The following is a 22155-nucleotide window of genomic DNA, read 5'->3' on the forward strand; positions in this document are numbered from 1 at the left end:
TTTGTGACATAAACCCGATGTTAAATCTAGACATCAGAATGACAGTCTGGTTTGACATCAACCCAACTATACAGCTTGACGTCAACCCAACGTAACAGCTTGGTCTCAGTCCCATGTTATATACATATACATAATCACATATGTGTATTATAAATACTTAGACTAAAAAGTAGGGATGCACCGAAATGAAAATTCTTGGCCGAAACCGAAAACTGAAAAAAGGAAACCAAGGCAGAAAAACCGAAACCGAAACACCAAAATAAATTATTATGCCAATTATTACTACAATTGCATTTATGGCTATCACTGTGTACTAACTTTACTAGGGGTGTGTGACGGATAAAAAAAACTCACAGTTCGGATCACATTACAGTTTTTGAGGCACAGATCAGATTATTTTTCGGATCAGCAAAAAGCAGATGGGAAAAATCTAATAAACAATAAAGAAATTGCAAACATTTATAAAAGAGAACATTAAGTTGTACATTAATAAGGTCTGAAATTAGCATTAGGTACAGAAATCAAATTAAATGAATCATAACACAATAAATTAAATATATTATTATTTTTTAGAGCTATTTGTCTCTTTGTCATGGGTTGTTTGATCAACATTAATGACACAGAATTAAGTAGGTTAATCTGACTGTAATCTATACATACACTTAAGACATAAACAAATGTTTTTATTAGAAAAAGAATACTGTGGAGATAATTTTGTTTATATGTGCCCTGTCAATAACAGCGAGATTTTATGTTTGCTTTAAACGCGTTTCTCTCGTATGTGCACTACGCGTGCACATACAGAGACCGAGGGCGAATCCCAAACAGTGCAACAGTCGCTCCACATAAAAACGTTACGTTGTTTTTCATTGCTTTATTCGCCAAATGTATGTTAATTGATTACAGTATGAGACACATTAGCGCGACTCTCTCTAAAGTTTACACATCAAGACATGCTTAATCTTTGCAGACGCGTGCAAACAGCTCGACTGTGAGTGAAACCTGCTTGAGCACGAAGGGGAGGGGTGGGAGACGACTGATCACCGTGAATGAAACCCAAGCACTAGCGCACAGATGGGAGGGGCGCGGTTGACATTCATTTTCGGTTTACATTTTCGGCTGGATTTTTTATTTCGGCCCGAAACCGATAATGCCATTTTCGGCCGAAATTTTCGGAGACCGAAATTTCGGTGCACCCCTACTAAAAAGCATACCCATTACCCATTGTCCTCCGAGTTCAAAGCTGTTGTAAATATTGACTTATTTGAGGTGTGTTTAATGTCTATGAAACCTCACCAAGGGACACATTTTGACCTTGTGCTGAAACTGCATTTTATTGTCTCATAAGTCACAGATTCTCATAACTCAAATCTGTACAAAAGTGTGCTTATAAAAATGAAACTTTTACATGCATTTCTCAGAGATGCAGTATTTGTTTACTGAAGCTGTTTTCTCCAAATCGTCCCTGCTTATTTTATCCTCACTTAGATTACGTCTCAGTATGAATAGTAAAATGACTCCAACTCTGCTGCACAAAGTGCAAAAGTCATTAATTGTCACATTTTTATACGTTATGTCCCATGAAAACAGCATATGAATAGAAGTGTTGCATTGGTGTAGCAGCCAACAACCACTTTACACAGACGCAAGTATAATAATGCTATGCTAAACAGTTGCAATTCTGTACTAAAACTACTATACTGTACTGTACTCTCTAGTTATATAAAATAATAACAATATTTATCATCAAAACTTTTTTCTTCATTTACATTAATGCCACGTAACATTTATACGGGGACAAATAACTTCTGAACATCCAATCCCTGACAGATATCAGATTTCACTGCATGGTAGTGAGATTCAATAGTCACCTCGTGTGGATTCAGATCGGTTCACATTCAGTTGAGCTCCACATTTTTCAGTGAAAGCTGCTTTCACTTTGCTGTCAGAGCTTTTCTGCATCCTAGCAGAAGATTAGTGCATCTACATCTATAAATGAGCAGTATCATATTACAATGTACTGTAGTGTATGTGAAGCATCAGCCTCATCTATTTTACAAGGTGGCTAATGTGTATGATTTTGTACAATGTGAATCAAACCAAGATATATAAATATTTTAAAAAGAAATAATGAAGCCACCCCAAACCAAAAAAATGTGCAGAATGCTGATCGTTTGAAATGTACATAAGGGTCAATGCTGTGACGTTAATTATTTTGTGTCCGTATGGATAAATTAAATGTAAAAGGGTTTAAATTTCAAAATAAATTGCAGACGACTTGCATACATTGTATTTTTGAGGACTAAGTCTAAAATTTCTGGTTTTATTTCATTTTGAACGAATATTTGGGGGATAATTGCAAAAATGCCAATGTGGTGTAACCGGTCTGTGTCAATTGGTGTAACTAGTATTTTTTTAATTAAAATATAAATATATTCATAAAAAATTTGGATTAAAAAATAATCATCTAGTTTAGTGTATTTTTTACATACATTTTTACATCAAGGTTATTTAGAAAGCTGAGCTTTTTTCGGCATATGTCAGGACAAATATTACAAAAATGCATTAATTTAAATTTAAAAATAACTAATAAAATAATATTTTAATTTTTTTATGTTTACGCTTACATGCCATCAAGGTGGATAAAATTTTAATATTTCTCATTCTTTGGCACAATTGGCAGTTACGCCATTGGACATTTTCAGGTCTATTCAGTCTTAACTTTAATAAAAATGGTGCAAATGTAATTTTATTGCATAAAATTAACATAAATACACTGTGCATTGAAATAAACCTGATGCGTGCTTTTAAAACAAGTTTTTTTAATTAATTTCTCATCTTGCCAAGCTGTTTTTTTCACTGACCCATATACATAATCAAATGAGATTATTAAAACAAATGCGATCGTACAAAATTCATATGAATTAACCACCTTGTAAAAAATTTATAATGAGACCTCTTTATATGAGTTTCTATATCTTACTTTCGTAGAATGCAAAAGGAGAACTTGCAAAAAATTATGTCAAACTTTTTTCCATAATGAAAATAAATGGAGACTGGGATGGTCAATCCCATCCCAAGTGTCCATTATGTTCTTAAACATATATGTTTTGAGTTCTTCAGCATTTGTGATGATAATGATTAGCCACTACAAAATTTGTCCAGTTTATGCAGTAACAGGTCAGATTTTTGAGAACAAAGCATATTTGTCACCTCAAGCATAACATTATTGTCTAAGCAAACACTGTTATTTTGAGGTATATTTTGAATGGGTATTTGGTTAACCATCTTTTGTTTATGATTTAATGCCCCTATAAAGCTAAAAACGGTAGTAACCTGTAAAACGAGTGGGTTTGAGTTAATTGTCGTCCCTTTGGGCTGGTTTCTTATTTATTTGTATTGATTCTCTCCTACTGATTTATGAGTCGCGTTGTAAACTCACTGGAGAGAGAGAGAGAGAGAGAGAGAGAGAGAGAGATAACATAGTTCAGACAGTGCAGGTATGTATAGGAAATATCTCAAGATGCCTTGAATGTCTTACATAAAAGCATCCTACATAATGTAAAGAACATAAATCTTTAATATCGACTGAGTAAGGTCATGTCAAAGATTGAAATCAAACTTTGATGATCTTAAAAATAGATTATGAGACTTTTCCATAAGACAGTCACATTTATTTTAGTTGCATTTATTCACTTGAAAATAGTTTTGTATATTGATTCGACAAATGTAAATTGACTTTATATCCACATTCTCTCCTCCTGTTTGTCTTGCGGTATGACGAACAGAAACTTAGAGTGGGCGTCCTGCCACTCGCCAGGCAACACCTGTCATTACCTGACAGCGCTATGCCTTTGCATATGGTTATTTGGAAATGTGATATTGATGCCCTGAACAGTTTGTGCATGTCAGGACAGATTAGAGTCCTGTTAGCTATCTGTAGGAAATGATGCCAAGCATGCAGATAGCATCAGGGGGACAGTCGGCACATGCTGAGCCCATCCTTTCTCAGCCAGACGGCATGAAGGGTGCGAAAAGACATTTTGGAGAGAAGTGTGACCAAAACACTGATGCTATGGAACGTTCCTTAGGAACAACATGTTTGCTGGTGAAATTGAGCAAGAGCAAATGTGATTTTATAGTGGATATGTAAAATTGCCATCTATTTATCTAATTTTACAATTTTTTACTGTATTTATAAAAAAAACATGGAAAAATGTAAAATAAAACGGTAAAATTCCGTAAAATTAAATCGTTTTTTACAGTGCAGTTTTAAACACTATGGGGTGGTTTCCCGGACAGGGATTAGACTAGTCTTAAACTAAAATAAATGTAAGGGCTGTCCACACTGAAAACAACTTGCACTGACATGTGTTAAAATACATCGGCGCCCTTTGTTTTGCCTGAAAATGCACACAAGTGATGTTTTTGTAAGGCATGTTTGTTAAAACTAGTTAAATTTCCTAACTAAACTAAGGCCCTTGTCCTGGCTTAAGCTAATCCATGTGCGGATATACATATACATATATATACATATATACATATATACATATATATATATATATATATATATATATATATATATATATATATATATATATATATATATATATATATATATATATATATATATACAGGGTGCGATTTGCCAGGGGGGATGCGTGGGATTTCCCCCTTTCTGGTCAATGTATCCCTGCCTCTGCTTAATTATTTTTATCCCCGGTGGGGATAAATTTATCCCCCCCTCAAAGTGATCAGTGCTCCTACACTAGTGGCGAGACGGATCACAAAACTTATCACGGATCCGTGGTTTGATTAAAGTCAATTTTGTTTTAAAATGCGGTACTTTGGCTGGCTCTGATGATACAGCTGCCGCGCAGCATCTCTGAATTCACCACTCTGCAGACTTGCTCATTGTCCCGCCCACGGCGCTATCTGATTGGTTACACCTCACGAGTAATAGCCTATCAACACTTGGAGATGGTTATGGAGCTGTGTGTCGAAACGATGAAATGCAGCATATTCAGCCGCATATTAATAAAGCGGGAATAAACATAACAATCTGATTATCTGTTTATGATGACAAGCAGAGTTGGTGTCCCAGTCACACCACTGAGAATGGCCGAAGTTACACATGATACATGCCGATGAGGCGTTTAGCGAGGCGCGGGCGCGTCCAGTTTGCGCAAATGAGAATAAGTGACTAACACATAATGCATCTGACTTCTCTATCATTTCACTGTAGCTCAGCATCGCGGTGTAAAGTTAATGTTATTACTTTAAAAGCAGCATTAAAACAGTTTCTACTGTAATGGTTTAACTTTGCAATCAATACATTGTTCATATTTATGTTTAAGTTGACACTACGTTGTGCCATATAGTTGAGCCATTCAAGATTTAATTCTTGCGTGTTTTTTCGTTGTGAATGATCACAGTTCATATGTGTGGGGAAAGATAAGCTATTAGAGTTAAAATATTGCGTTAGGCTGCTTCATGAGTTAATAAGAAAAAAGATTTTACAATTCCTGCAAATGCAGTGATGAGTTCATGTTCTCATGATTTATTTTTGTGAATTAAAATGTTTTGAAATGTGCTGTGGACAGAGACGCATTATGTAGCAATGCTGACATCGCGGGCACGCGCGGCGAATTTCTGGGTCGAAGAATCTGTTTCAGCCCACGCAGTACTTTTAAATGTGTGTCATGCAATATCCACTTTTCGCCGCAAGGTTGTAGTATGTTTTTACTAAATACGACAATAAATAGGTCAAGTCCGACCACCGGAAGCGTTTGATATTTTTAACTTTCAACTCGGAGGTGTTTTTGATTCACAGCAACTGTTTAAACATTTGTGTCAGTTTCAACCGGGTGCTTCCACTAAGCTCTGGTCTCTAATGAAAGGTAGATGGACCCAAATAAATATCTTTTATCTTGGTCCTGAAACATTGTAGTCTGAGTCTATGGTGGAGAAGGTATTTAAATAAACCGCGGAAATTTGGTAGTCACGTATCTATTAATAGACTACAATGAACGCTCTGTCAGAACGTCCACTGCAGGAATCGTTCTAAAAACCATGGTTACCATGGGTCTGATGCACATTCCAACTAAAGTTTGATTGCTATTCCAACTAAAACAGTAAATGTTTATAATATATTTTGAAAGTACTAACAAAATTCTACCTTCTGTTAAAATTTCATGCAAATATTTGATAAAATGAGAAAGTTACAAGCAAAAACTTGTGAATAAGCAGCATTTCGGTCACACACATTCCATAGACATCCATATATAACTTTTTCCCTGATTTCTAATATTAAAAATATCATAACTTTCTCAATACTCAACAGATTTTTACAATCCTTGTTTCTTTGCAAATGGGAATGTCTGCTCTGTCTAGTCATGTGATAAATTTAGAGTTTTGGGGTTTTTGAAAATTTTGTCATCATACCTACATTATGTCAAGAATTATAAAAAATCGTCAATAAGCTCATAATTTGTGCTAAAATAGTATAAATGTTTAGTTTTAAAACCATTTTGAAAAGCTGGTTATATTTTTATGTTTCTGCTCAAGTTCAGCAGACAGTGAAGTTCGGGTTTGTTCCGATCAGAGGTCGTGAGCGGAGAGCGCATTTCTGAATATTAGAAATATTTTAATTAGAAATATATAAAACATAATAATAATATTATAACGGATTTTTGTTAGGTCGGACAATGATTACCAAATTTCTCTCTCATATTGCTCTTCATAACCACTGAAAACAGTCAAAAAAGTTAAAACTAGTGGTGGGTACAAAATGACTCATGACGAAATATGGTGGGTACCCACCATCGCCAAAATAGACGCCTATGAAAACATCCCCCCCTCTGTTTTTTTCACAAATCGCACCCTGTATATATATATATATATATATATATATATATATATATATATATATATATATATATATATATATATATATATATATATATATATATATATATATATATATATATATACCTGCCCGTCCTCACCAAGATGCGTACCAATGACACGCAGTGTGATTATCGTGCAATAGATACGCCAAATTCCGATTTTGCGTGCATATGATACGCCAGTCCTTCCCATTCACTTATATGGCGAATCATTTCGTGACATTTTATTTATTGTTTTCTCATTTGTTTTCTGTTTTTTAAACCATTTTCGCTTGGGTTTAGGGTTAGATTTCACATTTGTTTAAGCATTAATATACAGGTTACTCTATGTTTTTATCTATATTTAAGCCATGGTCGCTTGGAGTTGGGGTTTGGGTTAGGATGTAATTTTTATATAATAAAAAGTTGTTCTAACCCTAAACCCAAGCGAAAATGGTAAAAAAACAGAAAACAAATGAGAAAACAATAAATAAAACGTCACGAAAAGATTCGCCATATAAGTGAATGGGAAGGACTGGTGTATCATATGCACGCAAAATCGGAATTTGGCGTATCTATTGCACGATAATCACACTGCGTGTCATTTGTACGCTTTTTGGTGAGAATGGGTTCATATATACATATATAGCCGTCACTTCAACGTATAGGTTAACTATAGACCTGATATGGTCTGGCTTTGAGTAACCACTTCTTGGCCAAAATAAAATAAACTTGAATGTTTGTTTTTGCCTAAATAACTTGCAAGATGCATGATTTTCCATCATGTAAGCAAAGTCAACAGTGATAACGATGTGTTTGGTTTCATTTATTTATTTTATTTTGGGGTTAGACCTCTATTCACCGACAGCCTAAATTTGATCTTGTTTAGCGTAGACATCTGGGCTGTTTTTGGACGCTTGCTAGACGTCTTTTAAACGCAAAATTGTATTAATTTTATGCTTCATTTTATTTGTTTATTTTGTCACTTTTTATATTTTGGGCTGAAATATGAAGCTGACATTGTGATGCTCATGAAATGTGCTTAATTATTTAATCACTCTTTCATATTTTATGCATTGTTTGCTCAATACACAACATGTATGTGCGGATACAAACCAGCAGAAGGTTTTCTCCCCATAGAAACATTTCCACGATGTTTCTCCACTGACCTCCTGTCTATTTACAATATTAATTCGGTTTGTCTCTGTTCTGAACTTATATGAGCTTCCCTATTGGTTCACGTCTTAATTACATATCTCCTGTCATCCAGCATGTCTGGGACAGAAGCCAAAACTTACATTCATGCACCTCTATACTTCTGCCTTTTTTGTGCCCTTGGTAGAGGCATCTTAAGGACCTTAAGTATTGATTGCACTTTTGAGTGTACATTATCATTATGAATTGCATATTATCACATACATTCCTGCTTATTTTGTTAGTACTGAATACAGTAGATCAGTAGATCCTTAACTGAAAAAAAATGATTCATTGAATTTAATCAATTTTATAAGGTAAGTGGTTGCAATCAATTTATTTAAGCTACATTTAAATAAAAGTTTTATATTTTGTTTTAATTTACCCATCTTTTTTGTTTAAATGTAGCTTAAATAAATTGATTGCAACCACTTACCTTAAAAAAATGATTAAATTCAATGAATCTTTTTTTTCAGTGTTGTCGGCTTACAGATTTTTGTGTGTTTTGTGTGAACATTTTAAATACTTAAATTTTTGTACAAAATTATTTACAAATATGTAAATATGTTGGCTTTTCGTATTAAGATGCAAACAGTGCTGTATAATCAAATAAGGTGTTCAAATGTCATAATTTAAAGGAATTACAAGAAATGGCTTTCTGGTTTATACCAACTTTGCTTAATCTTGTGAATTGCAAAAATATCTTTAATGTCAAAATAATGCAGCTGTATATGTACGTATATAAGTCAAGGTTATTCCCCTATCACAAGCCAAAGTCTTGAAGGCTACAGGGTTTTTCCCAGAGCAAAATGTGAATTGCAAGCTTTGTAGAAGTGTACATTAATTGCCTTGTTTGCACTGAGATTGAGAACAGCAATCCCAGACTGCAAACGTGAGATGAATCAGCATTCTGTATCCAATAAATCAAAGGCAAACCCGGGCAGAATAGGCCATGACATCCAACACTGGGACTGAGATGTTTTCCACAATATTGTGCTTTGAAATTCTCCAGATACCTCATTATTGTGGGACGCGACGCATGATGGTCCAACAGTGATGAATATTGCGGGTTTAGGAAGGAATCGTGTGGGATGCTGCTTCACAATCTTCTTTCATGCATTTGTTTCATGGCCATTGAGGTTTCATACATCTCTGAGCACTATTATTGGCCCTTTTTACGTAATATAAACTCTAATATAATGTCCCATTCTTAATCGTAGTTCACATATTTATATATTTGAAATATACAATTTTTATACTTACTCAACAAAGTTAATAGTCCTTTATTTTAGCAAAAAATTAGGGCTGTCAAAAGATTAATCGCGATTAATCGCATACAAAATAAAAGTTTGTATTTGCATAATATATTTGTGTGTTTACTGTGTGTAATTAGTTTTTTTTATATAAATACATACATGTGTACATTTAAGAAAAACGTTATGTATGTATATATTTTTAATCTATATGTAATATAAAATATATATACACACACACACACACACACACACACACACACACGCATGAGTAGTCAACTTTAAAGATAGGGTCCATTGACTTTTCATAGTAGGAAAAAAATACTATGGTAAGTCAATGGGCCCCATCTTTAAAGTGGAATACTCCTTTAAATACATACATGCATGTGTCCGTATTTATATATTCAAAATAATTACACACAGTGCACACATATATTTTATGGAAATGCAAACTTTTATTTTGTATGCGATTAATCGTGATTAATCTTTTGACAGCCCTGATAAAAATCAATAACTGACATTAAAGTATTTGTAGGATCTTACTGGTACTTGTGTAGTCACCTGTAGTTTGTAATCTGTGGGAATACATTTAGCTGTCTTTGATTCAGTTCTCGCGTTTGATTTTGTGCGTTATGCATTATTGTAATAAGACGCTTCTCATCTGTATTTCAACTCCACGTGAGTTACTTTATCATACATATCCTTTATTTTCTTATACCTTCTTTAAAGGAACACTCCACTTTTTTTGAAAATGTACAAATTTTTCCGCTCCCCTAGAGTTAAATATCGAAACTCTTTGGTTATTTTTTTGCGCGATGCTAATGGTCTAATCAGATTAAATGGATTATGCTAAGCTATGCCCGTAGATGGTGGCCCCCTGTGCAGAATGTTGATCCGAGGACACCTATTTATTGCTTAATTTATTGCTCTATTTTTATACACTTATTATGTATTTGTTGCCATCTTTGCCTGTTTAAAGTCAACATGAAACATTCAAAACCCATTTTACTGCATACGTAGAATGGGACTTGACTTTATTGAATGGGTTTTATTAAAAAAAAACTGGTTTCAGTTGAATGGGTGAGGTTAAAACAATGCTTGGTGACATCACAAAATCTTTAAAGTTGTGGGAGTAATTTGGTTTGATGAATAATACATATTTTTCTTTGGAATTACTTGTCTGGATGAATCATCCCCAACATTAATACAAAAGTAAAGACTTGGATTCATGTTGACTTTAACAGGTGATTTCATTTAGTTTGTGGTCCTTCACACTAAATTTCACGAATTTCACGAATAACTCGATTAATGCAACAAAACAATAGAGTAGATTTCACCATGTGTCCCCAGGCCCCCTCAGCAGGCGACAGCTCCAGATCTGGAGGTGATCTCCCAGCAGGTGGAGGATGAGGGCCAGTGCATGGCTCCAGTACAGCTGGTCAGCTTCGCCTACAGGGATCTTCCGCTAGCTGCCCTGGACCTCTCGCTGGCCGGATCCCAGCTGCTTTCCAATTTGGATGAAGATGAGAACCAGGACGGGTAGGAAAGGAGCACCAAACTGTTTACACACACACAGTCACCCAGCTAGCCGCCTTAAATATGGCCCTAATTCTTACCTGAGTTTTATTTAGTTATCAGACTTGAACTAGTAAGAGAGTAGAAACTACTTAGTGGATCCCACATACTGTAGCAAAAACACTTGCTTTTTACTTCATTAAAAAATATTAAATTGCTATAAATTACAGGTATACTCTCCAAAAATGCTGGATTGTTTAGCAGTGGCGTTTCGTGACTGCTCTTTTGAGGGGCGCAAATTCAAAATATGTTTTCGGAGTGTTTTGTCAAAATAAGTGCCTGCTGGATATGCGTCAAAACCATTTATGATAAAAGAGACACTTACTTTTACAAAATACTCGCAAGACACTCCTTTAACAGTAAACTCTGATTACGCGTGAGATTATTTGAGTATCTGGCAAACGTGAGCGTTTCTTTTATCATAAACCCTTTAGACGTGTCTGCAGCAGGCACTTATTTTGACAAGACACATGATCCACACAGGTTCACTCGACGCGCCAAACACATATTTTGAAATTACGAACCACACACATGACGGGGCTACATACATGTTGTGACGAACGCATCATGCGCCCTTGAATAAAAAAGTCAAGGGTCGCCACTGCTGTATGTTTATATTTGACCCAACCATGGGTTGAAACAACCCAGCATTTTTTAAAGTGTAAAATTAATCCTAAATACAAGTTTTGATAAATGAATACAAACATTATTTAGTTTGTTTATAAATAGTTTTTCTTTAAAAGATGCTAGTTTTCCACACTTTAAAAAAGTTGGTTTAACTTAAAAAAGTAAGTTAACTGGTTGCCCTAATAGATTTATTTTATTTAACTTAAAAATATTAGTTGACACAACAATTTTACACAACTTTTTAACTCAACTAATATTTTTTAAGTTGAATGAACTTAAAATTTTAAGGCTATCAGGAAACTTACCTTTTTAGGTGAACCAACAAATCTTTTTGACAGTGCATATTTAGCTTTTATTGGGGCATTTACAAGCAATAAGATCCTCAAACACAAACTATTCGCAATTTGTACACTGTAAAAAAATTAAATTTTTGGTTCATTCAATTCAGATTTACAAGTTATATTTACTTAATATTATTTATCTTAGTAAGTAAATAGAAAAGATATTAGATAGATAAATAATAGTAAGTTGAAATGACTTACAAAAAATTCTGAGGGAGCAAAGATTTTTTTAAGTGTTCGTTTTTTATGAGAAGGCTCATTTGTATTCGTACGACCACCTTTATAAAATTTTATCTGATTTGCTTTCACTCCTGTGGGGTATCTTTTATTTTTAAGAGACATATTCAGATATCCAAAAAATCAGGAAGGACTGCATACTGAGTCTCTCTCACTTAGATCAACGATACTGACTTTTAACAGGTATTTCTGGAATTTGTTTAATGCTTGCCAGGGGCGGGGTAAATATAGGTCCCAAGTTGTCGTATAAACAATACTAGTCGTATCTAGAATAGTAATGATCGTAATACAGGATTGCGTCTGACATAGGAAGCACTTTGAAGGAATTTGTTTATAGTACAATTGGTACGCTGAAATGATACATAATGCGTAACTGTATTGCCAAACCTTGTTTTGAAAAAAAGCTCTGGTAAAGATTTGTGGATCGATTAGTGTTTATTATATTTTATATATTTAATTAATGTACAATTAATAATAAATATAGTAACTTGGTTTTGCTCGTATATATTATTGAATACACTTACAGTTTATTATACATTAAGTCTTTATTAAATTGTTTAACAAAGCTGCTAAAAGGGACCGCTGCCATTCATAGCATTTTTAAGTTGTTGATTCGCATGCCTTTGTGATTCATATCATCCTGTTGAATAATTTTTAACATTTTTTAGATAATTTTTATGCTTGTGTAACTCTAGTGAAACCAGACTTTTGATTATCAGCATAAATTCAGGTTCACTCTCTGGCTTATTTAGATACAAAACTATACATTTGGACCAACATATACAGTAAAGCAACCAATCACAGTTAATTTTGTTTTTTGATGCCTTTAGGGGTGGATAAATCTTAAATCGACCATGACACAATATTAGATCGTTATATATAACGCTATCTCATGGCAATTCGTATGTATTTTACGAAGTGGCTAATTCGTAGTAATTAATTCAACCACATTTATACATTTTTGTACGATTTGCTTTGACCCCGGTGACGTTGGGTGCAGGGTTAGGAGTTGGGTTTCGTTATTGTTGTTTTTTATGATAATCCAACGTTTTTGCGCAATTCGTATGAATTCATACGAATTAGCCAACTTGTAAAGTATTTACGAATTCTCGTGAGATCAGGCTGGTATATATGAAACTTTTAAGGTCTCTGTATACATTTGTACGGATAATATTGAAATCATAATGTTAAAAGTATAAATTATCTTCGAAACTAATGTCATGAAACAAATCAGAAATTCTGCTGTGATAAAACGTATGACTTCTAACTGCCTAAAGGGCTCGTTATAGTTGTGCGTAGGTCCTACGGCGTAGGTTCTGCTTCGGTTTTCATTTATACTTTTGCGTCGTTGTCCGCGTCGACGTGCAAACACACACGCAGACCGCTGGTAGGCAGTAACCACGCGTGTAACCACAGTAGCAGCACGACCGTCAAATAAGAAGAAGCTTTGCAAGTTAACCCACAAACAAAGAAGAAACAGAAACTTGTTGTGTATAATTTGAGAAGACCAGCAATGATGGAAGTAAATAAACAGCGACTTTTGTTGCAGTTTGTGTTAAATCACTCCTCAACTTGGCCCATCTTTGTTTTCACCGTCACAAACGGAAATACCTATGATGCAGTTTTTTTACCTGACGGGAGGGGTTCTGGTGGACCAATCACAGCGCTTGCGGTCCGCGTAGATCTATGCGCTGTTAAAATTTTTGCGAGGTGCACGTCAGGCTACGCACGGCGTAGAACTTATGCACAACTATAAATCGGGCTTTAAATTGTATCTTAAACCTAATCCTGGCCTTGGCCGTAAACAATCACATCAGCTTAAACCTGTTAAGTTTACTGATTGTCATACATTTTAGCCTTTCCATGTTTTGCGACATAAAAATATCTATTTAACGCAACTTGACAAAATGCGTTCCCATTTTCCTAAAAACAATTGTGATTTCACATGCCGCGTATTTGCCACTAGAGGTTCTCTGGATTCTCCTTATTTTGTCCTGACTACTTCACACCTACCTAAAAATGCCAGATTTCAGTGGGTGTATTTGTTTTCCTCTGCGGGAAGTGTGCAAATGTAGCTTTAAAAAAATCATCTGGCACCCGCAATGCATGCTGGTAGTGTGGAGCACTCAGACCTCAGTGCTGACTGGGTTTTTTGGCGATCGACACTACAGTCCCGTCTGGGTATCGTGACTCATGGTGGACGGGCGCTGCGCGATGCTCTGCTACACGCAGGGAAAGTTGACAAACACCATAAGCTTAATTATGGCAGGTGTCGCACTGTCCACAAGCCACGTGCGTGTGTGTTTGTTTGTGTGTGACAGATGGTCCATGTGCACCCTCAACTCCCAAGTGTGTCATTTTGTGAGTGTGTTTTTGAGATATCAGCACAGAGACTCACTTTTTTAAGTGATATGCTTACAAATTGTTTGAGATTCAAATCGTACAATTACATTGTAACTGCCCATGAAAAGGTTTGGATGATATTTAAAAAAGCCTTTCCTCCTTAAGAAAACAACACCATAAGTTATTTGTGCAAGCAGCTTGTTGTGATCTATATTTACGGTTTAAAGGTCACGTTCTTTCTGATCCCATTTTTTAAACCCTAGTTTGTGTGTAATGTTGCTATAATAGCATAAATAATACCTGTAAAATGATAAAGCTCAAAGTTCACTGCCAGGTGATATATTTTCTGTAACAGAATTCGCCTTTCAAAGCCTACAGCGAACGGTGGGTTTGGTCTACAGCCCTCTACTTCCTGCTTTAATGACGTCACTAGAACAGTATTTTGAATAAACTCCGCCCACAGGAATACGTCAGTTGCCAGCTAAGCTAACGGCAAGGTAAGCTGCTATCGAATCACAACAAACTACACAATCAGAACTCGATACGTATTTCTGAAGGAGGGACTTCATAGAACAAGGAAGACATCAGCCCGTTTTTTATACTCTAAAAAATTTGCTGTAATTTTGCAGCTGGTTGCCAGTAACTTACTGTAGAAGATAAAGTCAAATAATGTTTCATGTTCATTTAACTTTGAACAAAATGTTGCCAGTAAATAACATAAATGTAAAATCTACAGTAAGTTACTGGCAGCTAGTTGCCAGTAATACCCATTAATACTGTAATTTCTACAGACATTTTTTACAGTGTAGGACAGCAAAAACAGCTGTGTACAGATAAGTAAATTGTGTGAAAAATACCGTGTTTTTCCTCTCGCGATAAGTCATTCCGAACAACACGTTGACTGATGTTGGTAAGTTTACTAATATCACATCCACCGCAAAAGGGATTATTTTTAACTGAAGGAGACGACGTAAGAGAATTATCCAAACATTAATCCCAAGGAAAGCATCTTATACCTAACTTTTTCCCCGCCATTGACGAAGAGAAAACGCTTCCCTGCCAATGACGAGTTTTTCCGGCAATCCGTATTTACTCTATTATCCACCAGGTGCCGCTCTTACACAACTTATAAACCCGGAAGCAATCCCTTAGGGAAAATCATCGCTCTGAATCTGATCTCTATCAAAAGTCCTTCACAAAAATGCAATTATCTCAACTTTTGCTCAAAATTTTGTATTTTTGAAGAAACCTACCCATATTTGAGAGGTGATAAAAGCAGAGGGTCTGTTCTTTCATTTGATATATTGCATGTTTATATATTTAAAGAAGAACATTTTTTTTACTTTTGTAAAAATCATAAAAAATGCTAGCGCTGGTTGGCAACATTTTTAAAAACGCTGGCAGGGAAAGACTTAAGAGCCGCAACGTATAGGTGTTTTTTAGAGTTAATAGTACATTATTTGAAATCAAAAGAGATGTAGGAGTGTTATCCAAACATTAATGCCAAGGAAAGCTTTTTATACTTTAAAGCAGATATGTATTGAGCTATTTTATGGGAGGTTATATACATAAAACGTCATCTAATAATAATAACAATTTGACTTACTTGCATCAGGTGACCTGAAAATGCCAATAAACTGCAGTTTTGCCAAATACACCTCTTTCAAATTGCCTGAATTTGTTTCCAATAAGCGTAATTTTAATTTGCAATGTCAATTTGCGCAATTTAAAGGGTAATTGAAATGCAGCTAGTGAAATCTTATTTGTGCAAAATCTTGCTCCACATCTGTACTAAACATCAAATATTTCTCATTGAATTTGTTTGTCATGGGGGCACACCAGTTTTACATTCAATGTGGATAGATAAACCGCTTCTCACTTCAATCGTGATAATACACAGTGTAAAAATGTTACAGTACAAAACTTTAATTTTGATAAAAGTTTTAACAACAAATCCGATCAACATCATTCATCACTGTAAAAAAATTCTGTAGAAATTACAGTAGAAATTGCCAGTATTACAGTATTACTGGCAACTAGCTGTACAGTAACTTAGTGTAGATTTTACATTTATGTTATTTACTGGCAACAGTTTGTTCAAAGTTACATGAACATGAAATATTTGAAGAGTTTCATTGCAAAACGAGATAACCACCGTTTTTTTAATTGTTCAGAAATCTAGTTTTTTGGTTGTGCATTCCAATTAATTTCAATGCAACTGCAGTTGGTTTGTTTTGATTTAAACCTTCATAACTTAAAAAATACAGCTAAGTAGCACCATAAAACAAAATAATAACATGATAACAATAATAAGCATGTTTTGACAAAAATTAAAAAAATGGATTTATCTCGTTTTGCAACGAAACTTCATTTTCAGTCTTTATCTTCTACAGTAAGTTACTGGCAACCAGCTGCATAATTACAGCTCATTTTTCAAGATACATATACTGTAAAAAAATCTGTAGAAATTACAGTATTGCTGGCAGCTGTTGCCAGTAACTTACTGTAGATTTTACATTTATGTTATTTACTGGCAACAGTTTGTTCAAAGTTAAATGAACATGAAATATTTTCAGTCTTTATCTACTACAGTAAGTTACTGGCAACCAGCTGCATAATTACAGCAAATTTTTCAAGATACATACACTGTAAAAAAATCTGTAGAAATTACAGTATTGCTGGCAGCTGTTGCCAGTAACTTACTGTAGATTTTACATTTATGTTATTTACTGGCAACAGTTTGTTCAAAGTTAAATGAACATGAAATATTTTCAGTCTTTATCTACTACAGTAAGTTACTGGCAACCAGCTGCATAATTACAGCAAATTTTTCAAGATACATACACTGTAAAAAAATCTGTAGAAATTACAGTATTGCTGGCAGCTGTTGCCAGTAACTTACTGTAGATTTTACATTTATGTTATTTACTGGCAACAGTTTGTTCAAAGTTAAATGAACATGAAATATTTGAAGAGTTTCTTTGCAAAACGAGATAACCACCATTTTTTTAATTGTTCAGAAATCTTGTTTTTTGGTTGTGCATTCCAATTAATTTCAATGCAACTGCAGTTGGTTTGTTTTGATTTAAACCTTCATAACTTACAAAAATACAGCTAAGTAGCACCATAAAACAAAATAATTACATGATAACATAATAATAAACATGTTTTGACAAAAATGTTCAAAAATGGATTTATCTCGTTTTGCAACAAAACTCTTCATTTTCAGTCTTTATCTTCTACAGTAAGTTACTAGCAACCAGCTGCATAATAACAGCTAATTTTTCAAGATACCTACACTGTAAAAAAAATTGTAGAAATTACAGTATTGCTGGCAGCTGTTGCCAGTAACTTACTGTAGATTTTACATTTATGTTATTTACTGGCAACAGTTTGTTCAAAGTTAAATGAACATGAAATATTTTCAGTCTTTATCTTCTACAGTAAGTTACTGGCAACCAGCTGCATAATTACAGCTAATTTTTCAAGATACATACACTGTAAAAAATCTGTAGAAATTACAGTATTGTTGGCAGCTGTTGCCAGTAACTTACTGTAGATTTTACATTTATGTTATTTACTGGCAACAGTTTGTTCAAAGTTAAAATGAACATGAAATATTTTCAGTCTTTATCTTCTACAGTAAGTTACTGGCAACCAGCTGCATAATTACAGCCATGTTTTACACTCTTGTACTGCAAAAATGATCAGAATGTTCATAAATAATGATGTAAATGCATTTTGTTTTTGTTAAAAGAAATTTCCAGTGAATATTTCACAATGACAGAAACTAATCACAACTGTAAAAATGTACATACTGTATAAACAAGCTCATGGTTTGATCTCACTTAGATTACCGTAGTATCGCTGATCTCTCCGGTTTCAACGGTTTGACCCCACCAGCTATACAGTTCCTTTGTTTCTGTCTTGAGTGACTGCCAGCAGAAAGTGAGAGCAGGTCATGCTTCTCGTCTGAGTCATAAGTGAAACACGTCAAGAATGATAGAGGTATCTTATGCGTACTCTTCTGATGGCAGTTTAAACCTTAATTGTACTAAGCAGAAGAGCCAATAATAGAAACATACTGTAATGACAGATCATTTATTATGTCAGCATACTGGCTGAGACCAATATAGAACAATGTTAGCATTTCAATAATGCATGACTTGAATTACGAGCCTGTACTCCACCAAAAAAACGTGACTCCGTAGGTTGTTTACAAGCAGCTTATTACGACATAATTACGCTTTCAAGTTAAAAGACAGTTTCGTGTTACGCGTGTCATCGTGGGATGGATCCTCATTACCAATCAAAATGTAGGTTCTCTGGTAGGGGTATTAATTTAGTAAACGCTTCATGTTTGAGGAAAGTGCTTTTAAAGGATATGTTGTAACTTATAGTATTTTTATTATTTTTACATAAATTAATATTCTGGGGTGTAAATATAGTTTTTAGGAATGCATTATGTAAAGAGCACTTATATTTTATTTTCTATTTAAAGGGCACATATTATGCCCATTTTTACAAGATGTAATTTTAGTCTCAGGTATGCCTAGAATTTGTCTGTAAAGTTTTAGCTCTAAATACCCCTCATGTCATTTGTTATACACTGAAAAAATGATTCATTCAAAATACTAAATTTTTTTTAAGGTAAGTGGTTGCAATCAATTTATTTAAGCTACATTTAAACAAAAATATTAGTAAAGTAAAATAAAATAAAAAACTTTTGTTTAAATGTAGCTTAAATAAATTGATTGCAACCACTTACCTAAAAAAAATTGAGTAAATTGAATGAATCATTTTTTTCAGTGTAGTATGTCCAAAATGCTCATATTTGGGTAAAAAAATATGTGTTTTCATGTGTTTACCTTTAAATACAAATGAGCTACAGCTCCTTACTTCCTTACCAAAAGACAGTGAGCGCTTTCGGTTAAAAATAGATGTAATTCCTTTCAATACAGCCTGAGGCAATAGTATTTTTAGCCTCATTATGCTAACAAACACATTTAGAAAAGCTTTTGGGTAAAATTAACAAGTCAGTCAGTGGCCGTGGGTGGGGCTTTGTTTATGTGATGTCACATTAACAAGAGAATCAAAACAGCATGTCTAATGAAACTGCTTTGGGGGGACATAGAATAGGGTACATTTTTTTTTATTGTAGGGTTGATAGGGTTTACACACTGCCAACACACCAAGAGGCGTCATGCCCATTCAAACTGAGGGGGGCACGTGCCACCTTGGTTTTTTTTTTTAGCCAAATGGATTTTGCATGCAACCTTAAAATCAAAGAAGCGTCCATTAATCTGTTATTTGACCTTTAATCTGTTTAATATGCACAATATTATCAATTCTGTACTGCATCCTTGTCTCGTGTTACATTGCTTTATTCTGGCGGCAGCAGAGGTGTAAAGAGTAGCTGAAAGCCATACTTGAGTAAAAGTACAAATTCCTTACTGTAAAAATTACTCCACTACAAGTTACAAGTCACCAATTTAAATACGACTTGAGTAAAAGTATTAAAGTAACCCAATTTAAAAGTACTCAAGTATTTTTACTCGTACTGAATGTTGGCTCAAAGATGCACTAGTCATCAACACAAAGAGACATTGTAGGTCAGTGAAAACTAAGAAAGTTTATTTATGAGGTTTTATTTCCTAATATAGAAAAGAAATCAAACACCTCAAAATTTTGACCTGGCAGAACAAACACAGATTAAACATAGTCATAGTCTTTTGATTAAAATTTAATTTAGTTTTAGTCATATTTTTGTCATCTGAATTGATTTAGTTTTAGTCTAATTTTATTCAACATTAGCTACATTTTATTTAAACCCATTTAATTTTAGTCTAGTGTCATTGTGTATTTGAATGTGCCATGCTGAAAAATATATAGCCTAACTTTGTGATATAAATATATGGTAACACATTACAATAAGGTTCATTAGTTAACATTAGTTAGCTACATTAGTTAACATTAACTAAAAATGAACTGCACTTAGCATTTATTAATCTTTGTTAATTTTAATTTCAACAATTACTTATACTTCATTAAAATCTTGTTAACATTAGTTAATGCACTCTGATCTAACATGAACAAACAATTAAAGCATACATTTTTATTAACTAACATTAACAAAGATGAATAAATAATGTAACAAATGTATTGCTCATGGTTTGTTCAAGTTAGTTAATACATTAACTACTGTTAACTAATGAACCTTATTGTAAAGTGTTACCAAATATTCTTATAGGCCTAAAGATATAAAAAGATATAATTTTAATATTTAAAAAATTCCAGTAAACTAAAATTACACTAACAGAAATATGATCATGCATATTAAAAACAGGAAGTTGTTCATTCGAAAGATTAATTGAAAACACATGTAGTGTGTAACACCACTATCTCACATTAAGTGCACATTTAGTCATGCATCCCTCTTTACAGTAAATACATTACAGCATACTTGGTTAAATTTGAGGACAGTGAAATTGTACACTTGTTATCAATCTTATAATGCACTTAAGTTACTTGAGCAATCAGTACAGGACATCGCTGGTTTATTTTGGCTTATATAGTAAGTTATATCAAGTTATGTAACTTACCAGCTTAGGTTAGCTGATAAAGTAGCATCAGAGTATATAAAACATTTGTGCTTGCCTTTGAGTTGCGGGATGACCCGATCGCGCTTCACTTTTGTTTGATTGTAGCATCACAAGTTTAACAAATTGTCCCTTGACAGAAGCAAATGTGATATGCATCCATATGTTTGCTCTTTATCTCGTCTCTCAGATAAGACGCTAACTTTTCTCTACAGTTTATGACATACGCAGCACGCAGATGTCCCGCTACGGTGGCTCAACGCAAGCCATTCAGCGTTTGACATCAAAGTAACGCGAGACCAGACTTCTCCATATGCATTTGATTCGCTCTCGCAGTACTTTGATTTCATACGATTGCCCTGCGTAGCGCCTATGAAGTCCCTCAGTTGTGTGTGTCCGTCTAACCTCGCGACCACAGATTCTAACCATCATCACTCTCTGACACTTTCGTCTCGTTTTTATTATTTGACGAATAAACAATGTAGCGAGTAACGTTAAGTGTCATTTCAAATGTAGTGGAGTAAAGAGTACAAATACCCAATCAAAAATGTAATTGAGTAGAGAGTAAAAGTTGCTTATATTTTTGATACTCAGTACAAGTACAAAGTAGCCCAAAAAATACTTAAGTACAGTAACGAAGTACATTTACTCGAGTACTTTACACCTCTGGGCGGCAGGCGCTTCAGACAGGGCAGTCGCAGACGTCCTCAGCGTCTGAGCACGCTCACGGTCTCTTTGCTGTTACTGCTGCGTTTTGCTATCTGTGGAATTAAAACGTGTAAGAAACGCTCTCAACATTTCCAAACCCCAGTACAGTAATGTGCAGTTAACATCCTCTGTGTAGAACATTTCTGGTTTAAAATGTGACAGTCTCAACGTTATATTAGTAGATTTCTAGATTCATCTTCTTGGTACAACGGCAAAGTTCGCCAGAGTTCACGGGGCGCGGAATCACACATGCTCACATATAAGGTAAATTTGATGCAATAATGCGTTCCTATAATAATTTTATCTACAATTTTTTTTATCATTATTGAACATTAAAGTACAATCACATGGTCATTTTTGTTGTTTATATACTTTATGGATTTAAAATTAC

General features: G+C 34.3%; 1 protein-coding gene across 4 annotated transcripts in view; it reads left to right on the top strand.

Moving 5' to 3' along the window:
• tmem266 (transmembrane protein 266) overlaps positions 1 to 22155 on the top strand; it is a 77952-nt gene that overhangs the window by 14581 nt on the left and 41216 nt on the right. For 2 of the 4 annotated variants that reach the window (XM_055191812.2, XM_055191811.2), the window contains exon 3: positions 10685 to 10873. The exons of 1 other annotated variant lie outside the window; for it this stretch is intronic. In XM_055191812.2, the coding sequence (XP_055047787.1) occupies positions 10685 to 10873 (189 nt within the window). Of the gene's footprint in view, positions 1 to 10664; positions 10874 to 22155 lie in introns of all 4 variants that reach the window. One more of the 4 variants, XM_055191813.2, reaches the window with a different exon arrangement.

Source organism: Misgurnus anguillicaudatus, chromosome 6 (genome assembly GCF_027580225.2).
Source record: "Misgurnus anguillicaudatus chromosome 6, ASM2758022v2, whole genome shotgun sequence".
NCBI lineage: Eukaryota > Metazoa > Chordata > Actinopteri > Cypriniformes > Cobitidae > Misgurnus > Misgurnus anguillicaudatus.